The sequence below is a fragment of the Actinia tenebrosa genome, unplaced genomic scaffold (assembly GCF_029948245.1).
Source record: "Actinia tenebrosa isolate PJP-AT-01 unplaced genomic scaffold, QUT_ActTen_1.0 PGA_scaffold11__36_contigs__length_13525064, whole genome shotgun sequence".
NCBI classification, from domain to species: domain Eukaryota; kingdom Metazoa; phylum Cnidaria; class Anthozoa; order Actiniaria; family Actiniidae; genus Actinia; species Actinia tenebrosa.
The window spans coordinates 7183658-7210908 of record NW_028292571.1 but is presented as its reverse complement, the minus strand read 5'-3'; the positions used below and the strand labels follow the sequence as shown (position 1 = coordinate 7210908).

General features: G+C 38.3%; 1 protein-coding gene across 2 annotated transcripts; it reads right to left on the bottom strand.

The window, feature by feature from the left end:
• Nucleotides 1-224: 224 nt before the first annotated feature.
• LOC116299384 (alpha-mannosidase 2x) lies at nt 225-27218 on the bottom strand. Of its 2 annotated transcripts, none has more exons than XM_031708038.2 (27): nt 27022-27218; nt 24085-24444; nt 22857-23001; nt 21886-22057; nt 20643-20776; nt 20269-20442; nt 19570-19655; nt 18652-18752; nt 17688-17820; nt 16653-16697; nt 16439-16490; nt 15916-15985; nt 14994-15257; nt 13266-13377; nt 12903-12970; nt 12338-12416; nt 11107-11193; nt 10437-10673; nt 8556-8678; nt 8145-8195; nt 7344-7407; nt 6849-6910; nt 6336-6410; nt 5698-5839; nt 4578-4717; nt 4139-4438; nt 225-3305 (listed from the first exon to the last, which is right to left on the bottom strand). In XM_031708038.2, the coding sequence occupies exons 1-27, from the start codon at nt 27139-27141 to the stop codon at nt 3153-3155; spliced, it is 3549 nt and encodes a 1182-aa protein (XP_031563898.1). In that variant the 5' UTR covers nt 27142-27218; the 3' UTR covers nt 225-3152. The 2 variants fall into 2 exon arrangements, with proteins under 2 accessions (XP_031563898.1, XP_031563899.1); XM_031708039.2 differs by having other exon boundaries at nt 24085-24213.
• Between the last annotated feature and the right edge of the window lie 33 nt (nt 27219-27251).

Here is a 27251-nt window from a genome sequence, read left to right as displayed (position 1 = left end):
AGTATACTCGCGCAAAAAAAAACCAAAACAAAACAAAACAAAACAAAAACCCAAAAAAAACAACAAAAAAAACCCAAAAAAAAAACAAAACAAAACAAAACAAAACAAAAACAAACAAAAAAACAACAAAAAACAATGTTTGCCGATCTTATTTTTACCTTTCAGTGTGACTTCCGTATTGGGCGGTGCCTTAATATATATATTAATATAACAAACAAAGTTCATTTATTTTGTATAACTTATTTTATTTTTCATTTCCAGTTTTATTTTATCAAATTTCTTATTAAAATTGCCTTACTTCACAAGAATAAACACTTCCTTCTATGTAGTCCTTATCGCCCAACAACATCATTATACTCTACTTTCAAAGGATTACGGATCATTATACACCGAATTGAAATATGGCAACCCACTTAATTAATTAATATTATATATATTTCTGGACTGACTAGCCTCTCTTACATGTGAAAACACGTTTGTGTTTCCACGGGAACACAAGCCTATAGTCAGTACTGTGCCCGGTTGGACGAAGGGTGAATAGCGCTATCTGACGGATAAATTTTATTCACTGGGCCGATCCATGATTTAGATTTCCACTGGAGGGTTCAAACTCACTGACTGGACAAACAAACAAACACAAAACAAACGGAAAGAAAAAAATATCAACAAAAAAGAAAAAAACAACAACAAAAAACCAACAAACAAACAAAAACAAAAACGAAGAAAAAAAAAACCAACAAAAATTCAAAAACAAACAAACAACAACAACAAAAGAAAAAAAACAAAAACAAAAACAGCAACAACAACAACAAAACAGACAGACAGACTAACAAACAAACTCTGTTTTTGGTTTTTGGTTTGTTTGCTTAAATGCTGCTCTTTTCTAGTATCTTTGCTTGAGGTTTTAAATCTTTTTTTAAAAATTTCTGTCTGTCTTTCTTCTATTGTATTTGTTCATTCACGTTTTGTGCGTTTTTTCTTCCCTTTTTATTGCGAGGGGGTGTTAAGACAGAATGTACATCTATAGAGGCTTTGCACAAACAAGTGACGGCAGCCATGTTAGATGACAGGAACAATACAATCGTTCTACATGAGAAAGAATAAGCCTGAAGCGAGATGACGTTTTACCCCCGTCTCTAGACCATAATCCTTTTCACACTGCTTTTGTTCTTTAATTATGACTATTGTTCCTGTATTCTCTGAGGAGTCAAAAATTAATGAAAGAATTTAAAAACTATTATGGTATAGAGTCGGGGGTAAAACGTCATCTCGCGTCAGGCTTATTCCATTTCCGAGAGCAAAGGGATTTTATTTATCTAACCACAGGCAGCCCAAGCTGTATTATTGTCACCGTCTACTGCTACAAAATTCATGTTATACAATTATATTATCATAAAACTATTTTCCTTACCCTGCCTCTTGAATAAACATGAAGATTAACCCTCCCCGAGTGATCAGAATTTGTTTTTGGACTAAAAAAATCAACATTGCGTACCCTCCTTGGACCTGCTGTGGTTGAACGGGGAAGGTAGACGTCCCCAGTCCTTCTTCTTATACCTTACCACAGGCATCCCAAATAGTAATACCCATCAAAGAAAACTGTTACCGAAACAAGGGCCATTCTTGTCTAGCTAGAGTAAAAACCACAATCTAAGGTGATGTAATAACTCAAGCTAGACCAGAATGCAATACGTTTCGGATTTTTGAATATTATTTTGAATGTTTATTTATTTTTTTATTTAACTTAGTGGAATTCGGTATACGACTCGGTTACTGTACGGAATAGACCACTTTACCTTCGTTTCCCTGTTTTCCCATTACAGACCACGTGTCATTCCCTATTGTTCATTCCATTAACGGTTGAACAGGAGAGTTAAAAGACAAAAGTCATCGCGGTGCCGTTAACAAAGGATGCTAATATTTATCCGCCATAATTAACTTTATCCTAGTTACTAAATAAGGAGCCAATCCCCAATTAACCCTTTTCGGTTGTTATTTTTTGTACCTTTCCACTGTTTTTTTTTTTTTACTGAATGTCTAATTTAAAACTTGTAATTTTGTATGTGAAAAAAAAAAAAAAAAAAAAAAGAAAAAAAGAACTCTTTTGTTAAATGGCACAGTGGTCTGAAATGGGAAAACATGTTTAGGGTAAATAGGTAATTAGCATGATGACGTCATTATCCTACCACTAGCACTTTTCTTATTCAAATTATTTCCTCGTGAGAATAGAAAGACAACTGGTGCTTGTTAACTGAAAAAAAAAGAAAGTGTGCAAAGGATTCTGGTAGTTGTAGTTAATGACGTCATAATGCAAATGTCCTATTGAAGAACGCCAGTTTAATAGTTCCTAAGAACAAGAAATTAACGTATGAGATTGTGTTCGAGGTCCGAGCTCACTTATTTTAATCGGTTAACGCTCGGTTTTAAGAAATTAGTCGACTATGAACGATATTCGCTTTGCTTAATGTAGTGATTCTTATGGGTTAACCGAATAGAATGCCAAAGTGTGACGCCATCAAATTTCAAGCTTTGAAACACTATATAAATAGAAAATGACAGCGTCTAGTACAAGTCTTCAAACTGAAATGTGGTTGCTAAGAGCTTTGCAAATTGTTCATTTTCTTTTATTTTGCACTGGTTCCAATCACTTTAGATCCAGTACCAAATAATGAAAAAATAAGAGGACATTTTGAAAAGAACCTAGTTTATTTCCGCCATTATCCGGCGTTCTATCATTAGGAAATTCTACAGCATACAGCTATTTCAAAAAATGTTGAAGGTTTTTCGCTACCGCCAGTCATATAAATGAAAGATACCGACTGATTAGGTTTGATTGACGGCAGCGAAAAGCCAAATTTTTGCGTGCAGCTCGCAGACACAGAGTTCGCATGTTTCGATGTTTCAAGTTTCGATGCATACCCGCTGTGTTTTTCAATCGCCAATCGCCGATCGCCATTTGTCGTTCGCCCCTTCAACGTTTTTTTAAATAGGTGTATCACAGTTGTGGATTCAGTTTCTGATAATGTCAGCAGAGTTCTAAACTTCTAAAAATATCGTTTTATGAGACCCCGACTTCTATCTATCCTCAGCGTGTGAGGTAGTCATTCATCATATCACTTAATACTTCATTAAAAAATAATATATAAATTATTTTAGCTTAGCTTGACTCTAAAGGAGTAGAGTTCCATTGGGTCGAGTTTGACCGGTGTCGAAGGATCTTTCTTCTCTTGTTCGTGTAGCATCGTTAGTGTCACAGCATTGAGTTCTGACATTGACAAACCTTTGAATAGGTTCCCTAGAATGACCTGCAACGATGAAGTAAATTATGTTGATAATGCTGATAAAGATGAGGATAATTCAGAAGTAATGCAGGGTTTGAATTGTGAGCTAGATAAGCGCTGACTTAGAGGAGCCCAGAGGTTGTTTCAGGGTTCCATCTGTGAGTTGGCCATGCCCTGACTTAGATCAGCCCAGAGGTTGTTTCAGGGTTCGATCTGTGAGTTGGCCATGCCCTGACTTAGATCAGCCCAGAGGTTGTTTCAGGGTTCGATCTGTGAGTTGGCCATGCACTGACTTAGATCAGCCCAGAGGTTGTTTCAGGGTTCGATCTGTGAGTTGGCCATGCACTGACTTAGATCAGCCCAGAGGTTGTTTCAGGGTTCGATCTGTGAGTTGGCCATGCACTGACTAAGATCAGCCCAGAGGTTGTTTCAGGGTTCGATCTGTGAGTTGGCCATGCACTGACTTAGATCGAAGCCCAGAGGTTGTTTCAGGGTTGGATCTGTGAGTTGACCATGCCCCGACTTTGATCAGCCCAGAGGTTGTTTCAGGGTTCCATCTGTGACTTAGCCATGCCCCGACTTTGATCAGCCCAGAGGTTGTTTCAGGGTTCCATCTGTGACTTAGCCATGCCCCGACTTTGATCAGCCCAGAGGTTGTTTCAGGGTTCGATCTGTGACTTATCCATGCCCCGACTTTGATCAGCCCAGAGGTTGTTTCAGGGTTCGATCTATGAGTTAGCCGTGCCCTGACTTAGATCAGCCCAGAGGTTGTTTCAGGGATCAATCTGCGGCTTATACTTACTTTAATAAATAAAAAATAAATTTCATCGATAATCTTAAAACTGTCAGTTACTCACCTTGCCAAGGCTAGTATTCTTCAAGCACTTATTTATGACACTACAGTCATAGCCTCTTCGATGTACAATCATAAGTGCCTCGTCTGAAGGTCTAGACGCGGCGCCATCTTGAATCGTTCGTAGCATCAAAAGCGAGACATCACATGGCAATGGTGTCGTCAAACCAGAGAAACTAGGTAACAGTTTCCCATATGCATCGGATGTTTCTGCCTGAGTATAGAAGGTGAATTGGGGGCGAAGGAGGTGGTCTGACAATCGGTGACCCAGTAAGGAAGGGTAGACAAGCGTTTCCCGTTTGGGCTGCAAAAAGAAGTTTGCATAATCAATTTCTAAATCAATTCTATTTAGAGAGTCACAACCACCTGAGCGTTGAACGTGGCGCGCAAAGCATGAGTGGACAAAATGACCGGCCCTAAGCATTCGTATACCACGTACTTACCGCATCTTTGCCGGTGTCCTTAAAACGTTCTAGTAACAGTCTAAAGTTGGAAGGTGTTCGTTTGTTGTCCAGGACTCCTTGACCAAGACCTCTGTTATCATCTTGGGATAGTCTTCTGTCCAACACTACCTCTAAACTACCTGTAGATAACAAATAACAAACCGTGATTACAAGTATATGGGATCCCTGTGGTTAATAGTCCCCACCCTAAACAACAGACCATTTTCGAATTAGTCAAATTCCTTCATTACAAACTCATTTACCCAGGATTAGCCTCGTATCAGTGTCTAGATATTTACAAATACCAACGGTAAAGTAAAGAATGCATAACGTCAACAACACAAACACTTTGAAATTCCACGGACCTTCACTGGAAAACATGATACGCTATATAGGGTATAGGGGCTAGCCCTGATTAACAGATAATTCACTGGATTGATAACCACACCATTTGACACACCAATTCCGCATTCATTGTTCTACCTCTCTAATTACTGTTGCTAAGTCGGATATGCTAAAATGTGTTTTTGATATACAGCATGGAACAGACACCGATTGTTGAAAATTGTAAACGTCTGTCTTTTAAAGTTAATAGACCGTTTTCTCAATGTTGCGTGCGCATCCAAGTTTAAAGAATTTGAACTGCCACGATACCAGAACACGAGTATTATCATGCATGGTGATGAAAATTGTTTCAATAAGAATTTATAACATCGATTATTCTCGATTATTCTTGAAAATTGTGTTTTCAATTTTACTGAATTTGTTTTTCAGTTTCGTGTCCCGTCAAGTTGGATGCGCACGCAACCTTGAGAAAACGGTCTATTCATTCTAAAGGTACATTATGAAAAAAATCGAGAACTACTAAGAAATCTTATCAATTCGAGTTTATTGGTCGTATTCTGTATTCGATTGGAAAAATTACCAATTGTTTAGGTGAACAGGCAAGCATAGCCGCTGATACCTATTTGGACTTGTGCTAGCTAGCTTTGTTAAGCAATAAGTTTACTTTGGGTTGCCTGTGTTAAGTATTGGTTTATTTACCTTGGGCTTACTGTGTTGTGTGATGTTTTCATAAACATGGGTTATCTGTGCTTTTTTATACTGATATATTCCATACCTGGTTGCAGAGATGCTACTCCATTGGGCTGGGCAGATAGTAAACTCAATCTCTTCGTACGGTCCTGTAAGAAGGCCATGGATGGCATGGGGTAGAAATTGGCCTGGATCGGGAGCTTATCTAATGTCTTACGTTTTTGGATCTGGAAATCAAATAATGTTAACAGTTAATCAGTGTCGTTGAGCCTTCACAAAGCAGTCTTCCTTGGGGATGCTGGTCACGTAATAGAGTTATAGAATGAATTTACTTAATAAAGGGACACTAGGGTGAAAAGCCGTCAAAATCGGAAACTGATTATTCCCGGTTTAAGTAATTTAACAATGAATATAAATAACTTTAAAAACTACTTGACCAACAATTCTGAATTTTAAACATGTAGTCACCAAGAAATTTTGGTTTGAAAGATAAAATGACAATAGGGTTGATCAAATGATGTCATTCACTCACGATATAGGATACAATAAATGTTAAGATAAGTGAAAATTGTTATCTGACACTTTTGATTGTTAAGAAAATATGTCGCTTGGCGACCATTGAGGCCATATTGATCGGTTTAACCAATTTTAAGTCATTTCCCAGTTTCATCCAAGTGCGCCCCTTTTTTAACCCGTGAAATAGTTCGAAACAGAACACCTTACCGTAAACCCATTCAGGTCGGTGAAGAACTCTCTGTTGGGATTCTTAATGTTACTGGTTACACGCATGACAAACTCCTGATAAAATAACAAATATAATTGATGGATTACTCTGTTACTGTGGCGATATGTTTAAGGAATAATGACTATAGGGAGAGACCATTCAGGATAGGTAAAAAATCTCGACCACAAGGAATAAAAAAGACACCAAGACCAAATCTTTTGTCAAAATCAACGAGAATGGTGGCCATGACGACGTCACATGCAGCCCCAGAACATCGGGCATTTTTAAGTAGAGACAAAAATGGTTAGCAGTCGTTCACATGGACCACAAGGACCTTTTGGATTATAAAACAATAGAACGAGGCAGTAACACAATAGATTAGATGTATTTTTTAACACTCAAATGTCCTTTTGGTCGATGTGGACGAAATCTAACCGACCAAAACAATGAGCAAGATGCATGTTTTTTTAAGGGTGGGCTGGAGGAAAGCAGTAATTATTCACTTTAGTCACCTTGTTGGACGCGCTACGGATATCAACCGTGTTTTGGATATCCAGCATCTTGCTTTCTGGGCCTACAAAGAAAGGACAAAACATGACTATTCTGGGTTTTCTGTCGATGTGTAATCAAATTTTACAGATAACGTCATTATCACTACCTGGAGGTACATTATACAATTATTTGGTGAGGTGGAGCATGATATCGTAAAATATCAAGACCAAGACAGTGTTATCTGCCAAAGATAGGCTGCGGCGTAGGCTGCGCCAGATAAAACGGCCGAGGTCTTGATAATTTACCATGCCAAAACCGAATGCAATAATTGTTTTATTATATATTTTGAGCTCGCGGAGACGCGACGCGTAGAAACGAGCTATTTAAACTAAGAAACATATTTAATTCTGCATTCAAAAAAAAAAAAAAAAGATTGCAAAACTTTTTTCAATTTCTAAGTTCTCAACGAGTAAAATGTATAGCACATAAGATTGAAAAAACATGATCATTCTTACCATCCACACTGTAGATCCTGACGACATGTAGAACGTTAGGAAAAGCTACACGCACTTCTTGCATCTAACAGGATAAAATAACGGTATACGTCTATCAGGGGATTGTCTTTTATTTTTCATTTTGTTTTACAAATTATTCTTTCTAAATGGAGTCACATTTTACTTTGGTTTTCGACGGTTTTTAAAGAGGAGTTTGCAAAGTTTTCCGCCAGGAAAAAAATGCCATTCGCGATGACAGCGCCATGATTCAACGCGCGCGTCTTATTCATTACCAGTTTTCCACGCAACCACGTAAAGGCAAATATATTATTTCAGTTACTGGCCTCTACAGAGGGTACCTTTATTATTTCTTAATCAACAAACGTTGCATTTTCCCACATAACCAAACCTTAAGTCAAGGAGTTTCAGGGAACGTTGCCTTATACCAGAATGCTGGACACGAGTGAAAAACGTCTGCACATACTCTATAGTACATGATAATCAGGACTCCTTAAAAAGAGACCAAATAATTTCGCTCTTGGTTAACCAAAGTCAACTATATTTTGGTACCCCTTGGTTCCATACCTTAGTCGGTAATCATAATATTACCAACTAATAGCATGAACTCGGAGGGTGATTAGTGATTAAATTTTCCTTCAAGCCTTGGGAGGTTTAGTTAAAGCCCCTTGCTGAGCCTACGGCGTCGGGACAATTAATCACTAGTCACCCTCAGGTAATGCTATTACTTGTAATAATACCGAGACGCCATTAATTACCAAGAGTGGATTTGTATCGATGTAGTTTAACCGTACGAGAACTTACCACTTTTCCTTTCGTCACATATACTGTTACTTCTTCTAAAGGAGAATGTGGCTGCGAAAAAAAAAAAAAAAAAAAAAAAAAGGCTTCAATTATTATGCCGACAACGGTGCAAATAAAGTCCATATTGTTGCAATCTTCCGCTGATTGCATTCACATCGTCCATAGTGCATTTAGGGCTTGTTATGCAACATGCAACAAAACCTTGACCAGAAGCACGGGTCACGTGCTGCGCTCATGCTTGCTGCTTCTTTCCTGAGCTTCGAATAATTTTTTCGCCAGGTTCTCCGGATTTTCCATTCTTACATTAGCTGTTCCATCTGGTTGTACTACACAGGTTACATCATTCTAATGGCCTACCTTAGCTGGTCCATCTGGTCACACTACACAGGTTACATTGTTTTAATGACTTACCTTAGCTGGTCCATCTGGTAGGAACAAGTAAGCACCGCTCTTGTCTCCGTAGCCCTTGGTTCCATAGGTGACAAATTCGATGTTTATATCTGTCCTCGATTTGTCGGCCTTGTCGGTAATACTCTTAAAAATAAGAAACGCAAAATTAAAAATTGGCTCATTTCATACACCAAAATGGCGCAAGGACGAGTGAGTTACGTGAAAACGATGCAAGCATCCCGGGCAAAATGCAAATAAATAATATGATGTCAATGCAAGGCATACACTTTTTTTTTCGTTCTTTCCTCCTTATCATCGCCAACTATTCCGGCCATGCGCCGCTCGCCAAGTCAGCGGATATCATGTATAAAATATAAACCACAGGAAGCCCAAGCTCTCTCAGGCCCGGACTTAGAGAAACAAAACCTTTTGCTACGGTATTCCTGTGCTTTAATAGGTATCCTATTACAAATACGATGGCAAACGAGAGCTGAGGATTCAAGCTTTATTTTGGTACCAAACATGCCGTATTTTGCGAATAATTTTCAAGGTTTTTGCTTCACAAAGTGCCTATTCTTGAAGAAGGATCTCACAAATATTCGTCTCAAATCAGAACTTTTTGAAAGTAAAAAACGAAAAGTATAAATTCGTTCAATCAACCACAGATTCGACATCAGTAATTTAGAATGTGTGTATTTTAAGGATCGACCCCGGCAAATGAGGTAACTAGTTCTGATTTTGAGAGATCCTGTTTATAATATTTGACCTTTTGTGTTTTTTCTTGCAATTTAACAAAGCACATATGGCAAGAAGGCTGTTAAAATCTAACTATCGAGACGGAAAGGTTTTTTCAAACAAATTAAAGTATGTTTGGTAAAAATCAAATGCTTTAATTTTATATATTGTTCTTCTACCCCGGCAAGTGGAAAACTGTTTACACAGAAATTTATAAATCGAAAACTATCTTGACTCTCTATACATTTCTTTGTAAAATCTGACTTAACTCGCTTAACACTTTCAAGCGACACCGCTGCATTTGTACGCGGGCGCATGACCGGAATAGTTGGCGATGATTCGGTAACACAGCATTTTTGTGGCAAATTATAAGAAAATACTGTAAATTTGTTGGCTCTGGATGCCTTGTTTTTACCCGGTCGTGCGCCATTTTGGACTTTATGTTATTACCATTTCCTTAAAAGTTTAACCCTTTAATTTATTCATTCAGTTATCAATCCATCCTTCCACTATTTCCTTGTTCTCTGTCCCTTATTCCCTTCTTTCTTTCTGTCTTTCTTTCCCTCTTCCCTTGTCTCATCTTTGTTTCCTCCCTCCTTTCCTTCCTCCTTTCCTTCCTACACTGAGCTCTTTGTCACGCACACGACAAGGCAGCCATATTGGTGTACCAAACAACAGAAACTTTCTGCACAGTTTTTGCATAAAAATAGAGTTCAATTCCCGGAGGATAGAGAATGTATTGTTTTGTTACACCAAACATGGCTGCTTTGACGTCATGTGAAAACGCTCTATGATGACCCCCTCCCCCTAGTATCCAAAAGTTAAGCATCCAACCAAGAGCACTAGGACACCGAACGTGGTTGGATTTCTATACGGTTTTTTCCCCTTTCTTCAGTTCTAAGGAGCATCGCGCGGTCGCGTAGTGGTTGGTACAAACAGAGTCAAGCACGGAACGGCCATTAAAGAAGTAACGCTCATCGGCTATTCAAACCGTTTGACCTTTTGAAGAAAACAGCTGCATTATAGCAGCGAAGGAACACGGACACAAGATAAGTAAACAAGCATAACGTTAATTTAATTCAAATAATCGAAAGGAAAAAAACCTATAGAAATCCAACCACGTTCGGTGTCCTAGTGCCCTTGATCTAACCACTGTTTTATATTTACCTTTAGGAAGCCACTACTGCTATCAAACTCAGCCATGATATCTTCATTCTCAATACTGATTGTCTCAGACCCGCTGGCTTTAGTCTGGAAGCTAAACTCCTCGTTTGGTTTTGGGATCTCACTTTGCCTGGTGTAGGCTGTCAGTTTAGCTGTATGGTGCTCATCATTATCACGTGATCCTTCCTTGATGTGGTACATTGATAGCCCAAGGGGGGTGGTATTGGCAACAAAAACCAGCTGTTGAGAAGAAGGACATCAAACGCAATCAGACCGCCCTTTTATCGGTCCCTTAAACTATGTCAATCAAAATCCAATCGGATGTGGAAACACACTCAAATGCAAGATCATTGTCGTGTTCAAAACAATAATAGAACGAAGAAGCTGAGACCGAAAGGTATTTTAGGAAATGACGTAATTATCCTCTGGACTCGGTGGTACAAAGGGTAAATAGTACTATCCGATGGATAAATCTTATCCAGTGGATAAATATAATGGATAACAGGATCACTTTATCCACTGGATATGGAGTTATCATAAGATACATCTGATAAACGTACTTTCCATTGGGTACCATTAAGGTCTGAAATCTAACAAAGTGTACCCAGCCAGGGATGCGTTTTCTTGCTTTTGGTGTTGTCTTTGTTCTTACTTGACTTTTTAAAATTATTACCTTGTATCTTGTGGAGGATATCTTGTGGTCATCATCCCATGCCAGGTTGGTTTGACTGGGTACGACATTACCATCACTATCTTTTACCTGAAACAACAAAAAACAATCCTTATTTTTATGAGGACAGTCGACCTTCAACCTTAAAAAGTTAAGTAGAATCCTGAAACAACCCCTGGGCTGATCTAAGTCAGTGCACGGCTAACTCACAGATCGAGCCCAGAAACAATCCCTAGGCTGATCTAAATCAGACCATGGCTAACTGACTCAAAGATTGATCCCTGAAACAACCTCTGGGCTGATATAAGTCAAGACATGGCTAACTCACAGATCAAACCCTGAAACAACCTCTGGGCTGATCTAAGTCAGGGCATGGCTAACTCACAGATCAAACCCTGAAACAACCTCTGAGCTGATCTAAGTCAGTGCACGGCTAACTCACAGATCGAGCCCAGAAACAATCCCTAGGCTGATCTAAATCAGACCATGGCTAACTGACTCAAAGATTGATCCCTGAAACAACCTCTGGGCTGATATAAGTCAAGACATGGCTAACTCACAGATCAAACCCTGAAACAACCTCTGGGCTGATCTAAGTCAGGGCATGGCTAACTCACAGATCAAACCCTGAAACAACCTCTGAGCTGATCTAAGTCAGGGCATGGCTAACTCACAGATCAAACCCTGAAACAACCTCTAGGCTTGTTTTTACGGATTTCGAACGAACTTATCTGATATGATTCTGTGAAAAAGTTACTTGATTCTTGAAGAGGAGTACAATTAAATCTCAAATTGTACTCTATAAAGTTCCAATTAATTTGCTTGAAATTTGTTGAGTGTGTCATAAACAAAAAATCTTACGATCGCACGATCTTCTCGTACAATTCGGAATTTATAGATACTCGTGATGTTTTGAAAGTCAATTTGGACTCACCTGAAAGGCTCGTCCAATTTTGAAAACTTTCAAAACATCACTCGTACCTATAAATTTCAAATTGAACTCGAAATAAATAATACAAAGATCCCAAAATTTTCGGTCTGTTTTGAAAGCGAGTTTTACGACATTTTGGGAAACAATGGCGTTCCTTAAAGCATCCCCATGCTTCTGTTCGCGCCTTACTCGTTACCAGTTTCCCACATAACCTAGGATAAGCCCCCCCCCAAAAAGGCAAAAAAAAAAAAAAAAAAAAAAAAAAAAAAAAAAGAAAACGTATACGAACACATCAATACTCACCGTCACTCGCGGACTTGACACATACAAACTAACCACATCACTTCGTGGTCTTGATAGAGGGTTGTAGAATACTACACTCCTGTTGATGGAAACAAGAACTATCATGAATAATGGATAAAGACGTATCGAAATGCATTTTTCCTACTTCAATTACTCCTTGTTGTTTTTTTCTTTTTTTCTTTTCACTTCTCCTTCCTTTCTTCTTCTTCCTTCCCGCGTTCCTTCCTCCCTTTCCTCCCTGCTTCCATTTCTTCCTTCCTTCCTTTCTTCCTTCCTACTCCCACCCTATCACCCTATCACCCTCAGCTCTTCTCTCCCTTCCTTTTATTTCTCACTCTTCCCTTTTCCCTACCATCCTTGACCTGTCTCCATTTTCATAACACATCAATAAGCCTTTTAATAGTTTAAGAATCGATTCCACTGCGCATGCGATTTTATCCCGAATTTCTCACCTTCTTTTGTTTAATTAAGAACAAAAGAAGGTTTAAACAAAAGAAGGTAAGAAATTCGGGATAAAATCGCGTGCGCAGTGGAATCGATTCTTAAACTATGAAAAGGCTTATACCTTGGAGTGCTCGATACTATGATGGTTTCCTTCTGAGGAATGGAGTCCTGAGCAAGTCTCTCTTCAGCCTAAAATCAAATCAAATCAAACAATATAACAGTTTTAACAAATATTGGACGAGGTTGAACATGTTGTGGTGAACCTGACGACACGGATACGACAAATACGGACATTTTCCCCCAGCATCCAAGAGGTATCTATCGCCCTTGTTGCGTGATGTTGTACATTCGCCGTGCTCTACGACAATTTGTTTTGTTTTGAAAAGAGTGCAGCTACTATGTCCATCACCTTGTCATTATATGATCATCTCTGTTACCATCATGATAATTTTTACTTTATTAACTTGCTGCTGACGCCACTTACTATTTTTAGACGCGGTACGTGATTCCCCGGTGACTCAGCTTTGTCCTTCAATAGCAGAAAATGTGCAGAGTCTTTCATAACTTGCTGCATGTCGCGGAGGGATTTGTGTAGCCTGTCACGATAAAGATATGAGAACAATGAGTGGTGGACGCCGCTAATTCGCTGTCTATCCCCGCTGTGGTCATTCGTTCGACACCCGTCTTCCCATGTGTGTAGAGCGCTCCTGTGCTTCAAAGCTTAAATTCTCCTTATTCCCCGGTTTTTCCTCCCTCCACAAAAATCAACTTCTAAATTCCATTTCGATTTGGCGTCCAGTGCTTTAATCATCAGCCCCTGGGTTGGGAAACAGAGCACACAATATCCGCGTTATTCAAGTATACTAAATCAATAGGCCCTTTGCAGCTCAGTGATCACGTACTGATTAATTCACTGAGAGCAAATGAATGAACATCTTGATTCCCATGAAATTTGCTGGAGAGCAAACACACTTTCTACAACCTGTTTCCTTCAGTTCTCTACAAATAGCTAAAAAGAATAATCAATTTAAAATAATAACAAAAATTTTGCTCTCCCGTACAGGTACGTGTCCCGCCGTTAACTGCAAAGAGCCCATTGCCGGCGATTTCCGGCGTTATGTGCCCACATGTTTTTTTGGTTATACATCTTGTCTCCTGTCACCCTATTTTTTTCAATCGAAAAAATCCTGATTTATCTGTTTTTCAAAGAGCAGTCCCCTGAGCCAGAGACTCAATAGCGTTTCCCATGGATGACGTCACGATTGTTCATCATCATGGAAGTCAAATGCGGACAAGCCAAGCCCAGTTCCAAGCTAAAATGTTGCAGCAATGTCATGTTTTGTTGTATTATTGTTTTCAATTTCCTTGTAACCCAAGACTTTGTTTACAAAGTTTGTCCGCATATCAACCTACAGAGCTTTGCGGTGTATATTTTGAGCAGGAATCTGAAAACAAAACCCTATGACTACTCTAATTCCAAACCCCACATTCTCTGTTAAATAAAATTTGTATTTGAAGTGTCTATCTTTGTGGTAAAAAACCTATCAGTTCCATAACCTTTCCATGACCTTTATAATCTTTTCCAATGATTTTTCCGGGGCTGGAGTGGAAATGTCAAAAGACATGACTTTAAAGTGCAAATGAACCCTTCCACAATACTTTCAGTACTGATTCTACATAAAGTAAATATTTGAATGGTAAAATATTTCTTGATTTGAGTGACGCCTCTCTAAGTTATGAAGGTTTATACTTCCAATATGTTAATGATGATGACGTTAGGTAAGGTATTTGAGTGTTTTTGTTGTAACTAGTAATACTAAATGCTGGCAATTTTGAAAATAAAAATTTTGAATAGCTTTCATGTAAACCATGAGTAAAATAATGGTGCTTTTTAAATACTGTATCTGTGAACCAGTTCGATTTTGTCTATTTAATTAAGCCTTAATAGACGTCGCACTCATTAGCATATTGGAAGTATAAACCTTCATAAATTAGAAACACATCACTCAGATCAAGAAATATTTTACCAATCAACTATTTACTTTATGCAGAACCAGTACTGAATGTATTGTCAAAGGGGTCACTTGCACTTTAACGACTTTCCCATAATGGTGTGAGCCCTGCTCTTGTTTACACTTTTAATCCAACATGATATTATCCACATCGAAATGGAATGCAAAAGGCGATCTATAATAACTAAAGAAAACCATACCTATTCCCATAATCAACGACCACAAAGTCTTTAGCAGTTCCTGTAATCCCATCATGGTGTTGGAATAGCCCCATATTCTGTCTGGCTTTAGTAAGTAGTTTGTAAAGTTCATCAGAAGCAAAACTAACAGAGCCTTTTTGCTTGGCGCGTGAGTGGGCTAGATAGAACAAGACCTCTGCTGCACGGTGATGAGATTCCATGACTCGATCGAGGTTCTTGTAGAATGGTCTGGACGTGTAGTATCCACTCCAGTAATGATCATCTCTATAGGATAATAAATACAAAGTCGTGATTTTATGGCATTCATGTCGTATAGGCCATGCCCAGGGTAAGGAACAAAATGGGTCGAGTTGGTATTGCAGTGTATTTTGGGGCTGTTTTAGGGGATGATATAGACGATATCTTGGGAATATGTCCCCTAAGACAGACCCAAGAAGCACTGGATAGCCAACTAGACCCTGTTTTGTCTCAACCTCGGAATGGCTGGTGGGGCAAAACAACAGACATTTTCTTTTTCGGGGATAAATAGTCTGGGTTTTATTATCATCATTTCATTATCAACAATGTCATCGCCATTATCATCATCATCATCATCATCATCATCATCGTCACCATCACCATCATCACTACCATCATCATCCTCATTGCGGCCATATCATCACGTTATTGCCATATCATTCCCATTATTATCATTACCATCATCATCATCATCAACACTAACCTTATTATCATATTAACACTACCATCATCATCAACAACATTGCCATATCATCACCATTATGCATCATCATCATTATTGCCATATCACCACCATCATCGTAGTAATCATCATCATCATCATTTTCATAACTGTGGTGATAGAGGTGTTTTACAGAAGCCATGTGGTTTTATGCTCAATCCATGCGCATGCTCCAAGTCTTACCTGTCAGAGTAAGTAAAAAAGTCTCCACTAAGAGTCTTCAACTTTGATGGTTTTTGTCCAGGTTCTGTTCCTAGAAGAAGAATAACCAAAACACATCAAACTTAGTTTTTACTGCTAATACTTGGTCCCCCCCACAAGCAATTGTCTTGTTGGTGTAGGCTGGCTGTGGTGGCTCATTTAGTAAAAGACTGGGAAGGAAGAAGTTACCAGTTCACTCTCCCTAATAGGGAAGCATGAGTGGTGTAGCTGTGAGGGTTTTTCTCCAGCAAAAATCAACATCTAGATTCTACAGTAACTCGATCTAGAATGGGCCTGGGAGAAAATTTCTCTATTTAAATCTTGTTACCCTATCAAATAGCATAGAAATAATGGCCGGGAAGTCACTTGGAATAAAGACTGCTCAAATTAGTTTTATCTCGGTTATACCTCATTTCTGGCTCAACGTTAGTGGTCAAAATGACCGCCAAGCCAAACATTTGATTGGACAAGTTCAAATTCTACCGTTATTTTTGGCTTTGTTTACCTGTTCTTTTATAAATAGCATTGAAGTATTCTGATAGTGTTCCAAATTGTGCCTGAAAAAAAAAAAAAAAAAAAAAATGAAAAATGAAAAAAAAAAAAATAAATGAATGAAAAAATAAATAAATGAAAAAATAAATAAATAAATAAATAAAAAAGGTTAAACACGAGAAAATAAAAAAAGGTTATTCTTAACATCTTCACCCTTCCTTTCTTACCTGAGTTTTCAACTTTGGATGGGAATTAATGTAGTCAAATAATTTCTAGACAAGAAGAAAAACATGATGTCATATGCACACATTAACAAGATAGAATATTACAAGACATCATCGAGTATTGTTACTGTCCTTCATTCCATTGGGAATAAGATTCTTTTTTGGAGTTGTGTCCAAATTCATGTGTTTTCTCGTGCACAACGTTAAACAATGAAATGATACTCTAGGGAATGATAATGGGAAAACATTATGCCCAAGTTAAAAAGGTCTATCTCTTCTTGTTAGTCGACCCTACAACATGCTTACGACTGTAAATAACTGTTAAAACCTCGGATAAGTATGTTGAGTGCGACAGCTGTGAGGGAAAATCGCTCCGTGTTAATTGGCCTAAAAAGGAATATTTTGGGTGTGTTCCTGGTTAAATTAACCCTAAAAGTTATATTTTGAGACAAGAAAAATGTTCAACCCGCAAAGCGGGAGTGACGTACAATTGCGGCCTGTAAAACATACGATCACTCTCACCTCTCGTAATATGGGGGTATTCTTATATAGAGTAGACAACTTGAGTTTTTTTCGTTACAGAAGAATGCTATCAACCCACAGTGAGCATTACTTGATGGTTTTTTTTTAGAATCATTGATACTATTTTTTGAATCGTTAATTTGATTGTTAGCATTTCTGTCCCAACCCCACCCCCCCCCCCAACAAAACGTGATTAAAAGAGCGTAGAGTGTAAGCACCATGAGCAAGGAAAACAACAAATTATTACAAATACCATTCTAAAAATAGCATCAATCTGTGATGGTTACAAGCCTTAATGGACCTCCTTGTCACGGGCGTAACATTTTCCCATTTCAGGCCACGTGTCATTCTCTAGAGTATTGTTTCTTTATTTAATGAATATGGATACGATTCAAACAAAGAGCCTTATTCTCAAGGGAACAACACTTGGTCTGAAATGGGAAAACATTACCCCTGAGCCCAGAAAGTCTATACCAGAGATTCCTTCTTTTAGTTTATTTTTCTTTTTTTTCTTACCTGATAATTTGTGTATTGTGCATGCGTTTCAAATTTCTTCTCGTAGCGGAAATCATCACCCAAGGGAACAAACAACACATTGGTCTTGTACAGCTGGGCTTTCTTCTTATACTGGTCAACCAGTGTTTGTGCTCTGAAAAACACCATGGAAAATAAGAGGTCACTTGCATTATAGCGTCATTTACTACCACTACCAGACTCCCTTGAACACTTTCTTTTGTTCAGTCAATTAGCATCATTTGTCTTACTATTCTCATGAGGACACACATATTTGCTTAAGAAAGAAAACCTACGAAGCATTTTGGTAGTTGTAGTTAAATGACGCCATCATGCAAACAGCCTATAGTCAGACAGTTTTCAAATAGATGATTTCTGAGATGCACTAGCGCTTTCAAAAAAATTGCAGGTGCAGACATGAAAATGAGACATTTTCGGGCAGTGCTCAAGAGAAATTGAAAACCATTGAGCCAAGTTATAGGCAATTTCTACAGCCCTTGAAGGAAATATTTTGTCTAAACTGAGCCCTATTTTTCAAAAAGTCATAATCCTGCTTCTGAACTAAAAGAAACTTCAAAAGTATCTCTTGATTTTAAAGTATTTGTATGTGTTTTCCGAAGCGCACGTAAGATCTAGTCTGAAAATGCTTTGTTTTTGATATTTCTTCAAATATTTCTTTTGTACACCATATAATGTGCACCTATAATGTGCTCCTAGAATACAGACTTATTTATGCAGGTTAGTGAAAAAGGGAGTTATAGATGCATGGGTGGATGGATGGTATGAATAAATGAATAGACTGACAAATAAATGAATAAGTATGATCAAATGAATGGGTTGTTGGGATGTGGATCTATAATTTTTTTGATGGATGGAAGGATGGGTGGATGGATGGATGGACGGACAGACGGACAGATGGAAGGATGGGTGGATGGATAAATGGGATAGAATGAGAAAGGATGGTTACCTATCAGCCACATTAGCATCAGTGATTGGTACTGGTGGAACTCTCCATGGACATGTGATTCCACCACCAGGAAGACGACGGAAGTCAAACTGACAACAGATCTGAAAGAAAAACAATTATTAGAACACTCTCAAAAGGCAAATTTACAACCATAGGTATCCTCATGATAGTCCCCTTCCCCTTGCGGCATCTTGAAAGATAGCCGTACCTCTGCATCAAAGCGAGATGATGGGTGAGCTTGCAATGATAGAGACATGTGAATAATAGGTCTCTATCATTGCAAGCTCAATGTTCGCCTCGCTTCGATGCAAAGGCATGGCTACCTGTCAAGATGGCGCAGGGAACTGTGAGAGGAATATTGTCTCACACAACATGCTGGTGACACAAATATACCTCATCCGTTTGCAATGTTTACCTATGGATTCCAGACCATGCCATTCTCGAGAGTACCATTTTTTGTTTCACAGGTGTGCATGAGAAGACACACAAATATATGGATACAATTCAAACTAGGAAATGATGTGGTCTGAATGGGCAGACATTGCACCTAGACGAAGTATAAGTATATTGCTTGTTTATGGGAGATAAAACTTGTCATAAGCATGTGACTTAAATTTGACAAAAAATCGTGCTGTATTCACATAAATCAGAGATATAGACCCACACTTATTTACTTACTGTAGATGTGAAGTATTTCTCTATAGAGCTTTTGCACCATTACGTGACGGCAGCCATGTTAGATGGCAGGGACAATACAATCATTTTACATGAGAAAGAATTCAATTCCCTAGCGCAAAGGGATTTTATTGTTTTGCCATCTTACCACAGGCAGTCCAAGCTGGCATTATGGTGCCAGTGCGTGATGCTGCAAAGCCTCTATTGATCAGTGAACTAGTTTCTAAATAAATGTCATGTTACCTTTGGGTCTGGTCCACATGTATGAGGGACGTCATAGGAATAGAATGGCATCATGTGACAGAATATGTCAGTAGAAGAACCATGATCTGATGATCAAAACAGGACAATATGTAGTACACAGGTAAACCAACATAGGTGATAGGGCTACTAGCTGTTTATCAAACCCTCAAACAACCTCTGGGCTGATCTAAGACAGGGCACATCTACCTCACAATCAAACCCTGAAACAGCCTCTGGGCTGATCCAAGGAGGATTACGAACTAAACAAAACAAAAATGCACCAATTTTTGGTCTGTTTTGCAAGAGTGTTTTAAGTGTTTTGAAAAAATGGTGTTTCCTAAGACTGCCACATGATTCAGCTCACGCCCTACCAGTTAATTTCTGCAAAAAGAAATGAAAGAAAACATAGATGAAGAAACCACAAGTGGTGTAGCTTGGAGAGAGCTAATCTATTGCCTCTCATCAATGTGACTTGTTTTGAGTGACACTGCGCACTCGGTATTACATGTGAGTAGAATTGCTTGTTGGTGCTCTCTGGTGCTTTGAGAGTTTTGCTCTGGGTTTTCCATTTTTCCTCCTTCCACAAAAATGAACTTCTTTTGTTCCTATTGTAATTTCAGTATATGAATAACTACTCTATAGAAATGTCATTGCTAAAGTAAATCTCATTATTTTATTTAATATGCTTACTGTACTAACCCCAGGTTTGCCTCCACATGAACTCCAGATCAGCTGTCTTAGCAAGGTACTTCTTCACCTGGTAATGCACTCTTTGGATCAACATGTTGTTAAAACCCATGCGCTTCAGTAGGTAAGCCATAGTGGGCGTGTGTCCAAATGGATCTATAGCCCACCCAGATATAGGTTTAATGTCTGAAACAGATTTAAAAAGATGGTAAGTATTGTTCATTCAAGGACTATACTGTAGTGTTTGCAGTAAAATCAGAGCAGAGCCAGTGTAAATGCTTTTATATGAGTCTTTCAATTTGCAGCTGCATAAGTTGCTTGGTATACTGCGAGGATCAGCTCAATTTGATATATTATGCTTAGTCAAGTAAGAGAGTCCTTCTCACCTTCTCCCAGATTATTCTTTATCCACTGGTGTCCTTCAATCATTTGATCCAGCATGGAATAGAAGTGTGGATTAGCTTCATCATTCATCACCCATCCTCCTGTTACTATCTCTAACTGGCCATTCTTGATGAGTCTAGAAAAATAATACAAATTCAATAAAAATAAATTGTCCTTGTTTTAGGAGGGTAGCACTAGAAAATTCCCAGTAGCTAACAAACCTGTGGCCCTAGTCTTATGTTCAAATTGGAATTTAGAAGTTGGTTTTTGTGGAGGGAGGAAAACTGGAGAACCCAGAGAAAAACTTCTCATAAGCAAAGAAGAGAACTAACTAGAAATTCACATCTTCAACTTATGACACTGACATATGACATATGACACTGAGCCCAGAAATCCAACCCAGGTCATCACATTGGTGAGAGGCGAGCACTATCACAACTATGCCACCCGTCCTTCATTTACCTAAAATTAATGGTTGGTTAACTGGGATACCTGGTGAGGTTTTGGCAAAGCAGACTGAGATGTCTCAGTCCCAGAAGGAGAGAGTATAGTAATACAATGTTGAATGGAGGATTGAAATGTAGGAATGAAAGAAAATGGTGTTGCAATCATTGAAGTACTCTTAATTAAACCTTAGTTTAATAGATTTATAACTAAATACTGTGTACTGGGTGTTTGTGGAATAAGATTTTAATTCCTGTGACTGGGAAAACCACTGCTACTACATTGATAAGCCTTTTCATAGTTTAAGAATCAATTCCACTGCGCATGCGATTTTATCCCGAATTGCCCACCTTCTTTTGTCTAAACCTTCTTTTGTTCTTGATTAACAAAAGAAGGTGAGAAATTCGGGATAAAATCACATGCACAGTGGAATCGATTCTTAAACTATGAAAAGGCTTATTGTTTGCTACATGTATTGTCTGGGTCAGACTATGAATTGCCTCCAGGTTTCACTCTATGCCAGCATAAACTGGTTCACTGTGCAAAAGTAGTTCTACTAGGCATGTTTACATTTTAATTAGTTAAATTAATTCCAAAGTTGAGGAAAAAACAGGGATGAGTAGGAGACAAAAATTACACCATCTTGGAAATATGCTGGGGGCCAGCTAACACATGTAAAGATGTAAAGGCCCACAGTGCATTGTAATTTCAAATCCACCCATCCCCCCACCCCCCCCCCCCTCCCCCACAGCTTCAGAATAGCCAATAGACTATATTACTGTCATGAGTCTTGAACCTTACTTTAAAGCTCTTGACCGTGTGCCTTCATCAATGCTGCTCCACCATAAAGAGAAATACGATATTTCAGCCCAGATAAACTTCCGTCGCTTGTCCTCATCAAGAGCATCCACAATGTTGTGCAATATGTGTCGTGTTTGATCATGGAAATATTGTTGATATGTTTTGATCCAACCTAATAAGACACAATCAAATGTTACAATATACAGTATTCATTTTAATAGGAAAGATGCAAAAGGCTGGGGGGGGGGGGGGGGGTGTGACTAGTGACCTATATTACCACCCCTGGATCTGGCAGTGCATGCCAGCCACTATCATGAAAATGCCACTGCTTTGTCCCATTTGATTTAATCTGAATTGATTTGGTAATCTTTTTAAAAGCTAACACAACTCTCAAATCACATAATTTAATGATTCTTAGGGATGGCGGAAAACCAGACAACCAGGAGAAAAACCCTTGTGGCAAGGGAGAGAACAACAAATCAAACAAACTCAATACACATTGTGGGGTCTGCATGGCTTGAACCAGCAACCCGACCCCTTAGACTCACAGCAGTAAAAGATGAGGCATTGGATACATGTGAACTACCTACTGAGGAAATCCTTAATAATAAAACAAATCATAAGAGGGCAGTGTGCATAATGGACTGCTTTGATGATCGGGTGGCCATCTTGAATCCTAAGAAATTATGGGTTATCCAGGGGACTAGTAGACAAAGCTTTCTTACAATTATAGCACTATTGAATTTGACGGTTCACGACAAGGCAATTTGACAAGAGATGAATTAAAACAAACGGACAGCTTCACAACTGAGGAAAATTTCACACCGATCGTGGGGTTGTCATTTCAGCGTCCTTGTTTTGTTTTGCCCCCCCTTCCCCCCCCGGAGACCCATAATGCATTATGATTCAAGATGGCCACCACATCCTCGACGTAGTCAATTATACTGGTAAAGTACTGCTGTTAAGGTTACCTGGATCATTATGTGAATGTGGAACGACAAAGACTTTAAGGGGTTGTTCATCAAATGAGTGATCATCATATGTGATTGGCCATCCTTGCTTCCAGGCACCACCATCAGGATTATCAAATGGTATCACATCTAATGCATCAAGCATCTAAGGATAACAACAATCAGACAATTTATAATTGAAATATCACTTAATACTTAATAGTTTAAACAATGTTACAAGTGATTTGTCTTGTTTGTAATTTATGTTGCACTTGAATTTGTTAAGAAGCAGCTGCTGTTCATGTTGTTCTTGTTGTTGTTGCTATATTGCTGCTGCTGTTGCTGCTGCTGTTAATGCTGCTGCTGTTATTGCTGCTGCTGTTGTTGTTATTGCTGCTGCTGTTGCTGTTGTTGTTATTGCTGCTGCTGTTGCTGCTGCTGTTATTGCTACTCTTGTTGCTGATGGCTGCTGCTGTTGTTGCTGCTATTTTTGCTTCTGCTGTTGCTGTTATAGCTGCTGCTGTTGCTGCTGGCATTGCTGCATGCTGCTTCTACTTATACAGGGTAATGTTGTTATGGTTGCTGCTGTTATTCATGCTGAGCTCTCAGCTGTTGTTATTAATTGTTGCTGCTGATAACCTGCTGTTGTGATCCTTATTTTAAGGCAGAGTGAGTCAGACACAAAAGATGGATAATAATTGATTGCTTCAATAGCAGATATTACGATATGGGTAGCATGGGTGGCGTCTAGCGGCTAACACGTCGTCTTTCACTGCTGTGAGTCCTACGGGTGGGGTCGCTGGTTGCCAGTGAGTGCTGTGGTTGCCAGTAGTGAATTAAGTTTGTTTGATGTGTTGTTCTCTCCTATGCAACAAGGGTTTTCTCCGGGTTCTCCGGTTCCCTCCCTCTGTAAAAATCAACATGTGAGTTGAGCGTTGTGTGCACAGAATATTAAATATAGTGGTCGAGCGTGTGAGTGAAAAGTGTCCCCAATTAGTGTAAAAGAGCTAGAACGACTAGACACTTACATAAAAGTGATTTCTTTTTTTACGGATGCATGGAAATGAGATGCAAATGAGACAACAAGCATTGTATCAACCCAATAGCCTCACTTGTATGATTCTTAAAACAAAAGAATATCTTATTGTGGGATCAGATCAACTGTAAAAAACCACCTGAACTAAATAATATATAACTTAGGGCATGGCAAACTCACATATCAAATTGATTTGCACTTACAGTAACTTACCTTAACATCTGTAGATTTCCAAGACCTTACTCTTGAGAAAACACATCCATCATCAACACCATCACTGGTTTTTCCCTGTACACTTTCTACATAATTACTGGATTTCCCCTCAGTACGTAATTGATGTACCTGTAATACAGGTTTTTTATTAGTAGTTGTAAAGTGTTCTTCTTTATAGTTATGTACAGTTGGTATGTGGATATCTTGTATGGTAAAATTAAGATGTGGATCTCCAGCATGGAAACGCACTACAGTGTCTTGCATTCGGCTAATAACTTTGCCTGACATTCGTAGGCTTCCCTCTAGCTGTTGCATGTCATGCTCTAAGTTTTTTATGGGAACTTTTATCTTTTCATTTACCTGAAAGAAGAAATGCGAGAAAATAAAACATTGATGGGAGTCATTGCACTACATATGTACTGTATGTCTGAAACATACATGTACAGCTGTATTACTGCATGTAACATAATATGTAATATAAGAAGTGAATAATATGTAATGCTAAACTGTATCAATAGACGTTATTTCTTGTCTCGTACAGGGTGTGTGTATATATATATATATATTCTTTGTCAGGAATAACTTTTCGTTTGATAGCACATGACAGTCAGTTTATGCCTTTCATTGTATTGTAGGCTGATAATAAGATTTATTCAGCTAATAATTGATACCAGGCAATAGAATAATTTCTGGTTTATAGTACATGAATGGCAGTGTTTGCCTCAGTCATGTTGTACTAGGCTGGTAATGAGATTGATCATAATCATAACCAAGACAATTGATATGCCAATTAGTATATGTAATAGGACTCCATGCTGTCCAATTAAGAAATAATTGGACAAGGAAAATTCCGAGGACTGACAAAATTGGATGAGGCCATAGGCCGAGTCCAATTTGGCAGTCAGAGAAATTTTTCGAGTCTAATTATTTCTTGATTGGGGAGCATGAAATCCCATTACCTATTAATTATATACTAGCTGTCTAATTAATTCCATTATCGAAAAGACCTGTCCAATTAAAAGAAAATAATTGGACGGTTACCTATATGGGATTAATGAAAAGCTGTATAATTAGCATTGTAATATTTTCTGGTTGAAAGCACATGAAGGGCAATGTTGCATGTCATTGTTGGCTGGTGATGGATGGAATAAAACACAACAGTGAGGAGAAAAAAGCATTAAAAGATATGTGATCATGTTTCAATTTACACCTATCTCAAAATCAAACTCCTGGTTCTGGTGCTTTGAGTTCCTGAATAAAACATGGAACGGCAGTGATTATGGTGCATGCATGCGTATATGATATAATAAAAGATAAAAGATATTGATATGGGAGGATTATGATTGTCAAATGCAGTCTATTCAAAACAATTCTCTTTCCCAACTAAAAGACATCAGTCCCACTACAACTTAACTAGTAGGCTCCTACCCCTTGTCTTCCAGGCTACCTATTTCTTAGCAAGGTACATGTAGTCGCTCAAGCTACTGGCAGCCATCTATGGATTTTTCCCATATGATTTACAGGAAATAAGCCAAGACCAGCAGTTTATATTATGCTAAGCACAAGTTCATTCTCAGTGACCACATTTATTTCATTATTAATGATCGCCAACCAAAGATTATAGCTTATTACGAGTACCAAAGACCGAACTTCTGGGGTAGCTTGTGGGCCGGATGTAATATAATGGTCATGGGTGGGGAGGCAAGGGATTAACTAAATGCTATTCTCATCCTCTTCACTCACTGTATAAAGGTTCCAATTCTCCATGGGAAGGTCAGGTAATTAAGGATGAAAACTTGCTAGACAGAGAACTCTACCCTCCATATCTTTCTTGAGATTCTAATGACGATAGTTCTAGGGGTTTTTACATTACCAGGTGACGACATCAGGGCATAAAATAACGCCCAGACATCAGACAATGTCTGCCCAGGATTGGGACTTATCCAGTCCAATCTTAACTTGCCAGTCATTTTGACCAGTAATGTTTAGCCAGAAAATATGGTATGACTGAGCTAAAACTAATTTGACCTGTGATCATGACTGGCAAACTGATCCATCATTACTGTAAGCCCTGGGCATGCATGCAGCCATTGGTTTTACCTAGTTGGGGACTTATGCTATGCATGCATAACTTTACCTTTCAATTGGCAAATCATTTAAAAAATAATAATATTCTGAAAACTTTAAATTCAATAATAAGACTTCTCTTTCTCCCTCATTCATGCTCTCCACAAACCACTATCAAAGTACAGTCTTTACAATTCAAAGACTTTGTGCTTTATGATATCTTTAATTAAGCCTCTTGAGTTCAATCTAAAGTTTAGTGATTGGTATTCTTATTCTCAGATTTGGAAATATTTAATCAATTGCTAGACAATACAGTTAGTAACTATAGTCATCTCGACAAAACGTCCAAAAATACAATGATATGATAAAGAAGGGGAAAAAAGCAATTCTGGGATATTATTCGAAGACATAAATATTTAAGATCGCATTTAAAGACCTGGTCATAATTATTCTAAACATGTGTTCTAAGCCTTCAAATATTGCCTAGCCAAGGCTACTAGGTGCAGCTGTTAAAACATGTGTTCATAATGCTTAAAAAATCGTCAAACTTTGCAGAATTGAGCTCAAAAGTGGCGAAGAAAGACATAGAAAGCAGACAAACTATAAGCTTAAAATCGCAACGTGTTCACTTAGCTATATTATAAAATTTTAAGAATACGTGAAATTTAAGTTAAAGTTCACAAAATGCAAAAATCGAAACAAAATAGACATTTTAGAATGCCTAGATTATAGAATAATCCTTTATCTTATCACTTTAGGTGAATAATGACTTCAATCATACGGAATGTAACGACATAGCTTTAAACAAAAACATCAAAATAGTGAAAAAGTTTCATACAACTTGAAAGTGTGGTGTTGTAATAAGCTTACCTTGGTTTCAAAGGCTTCTCTATAATTCGGCGTCTTCCCTAATTGATCCACGACCATGTACATGGAGAAAAATAAAACACAGAACATCGCTCCACCTAGAAGAGCTACCCATTTTTTCATTCTTTGGAAGAAAATTTGAACACTAATTCTTCTTCGTTTTCAGTCAATTTGTAGAACCATGTTGTGTCTCCGCTGGACACGATACAAAACACGAAGGTGAAACGAAGGTT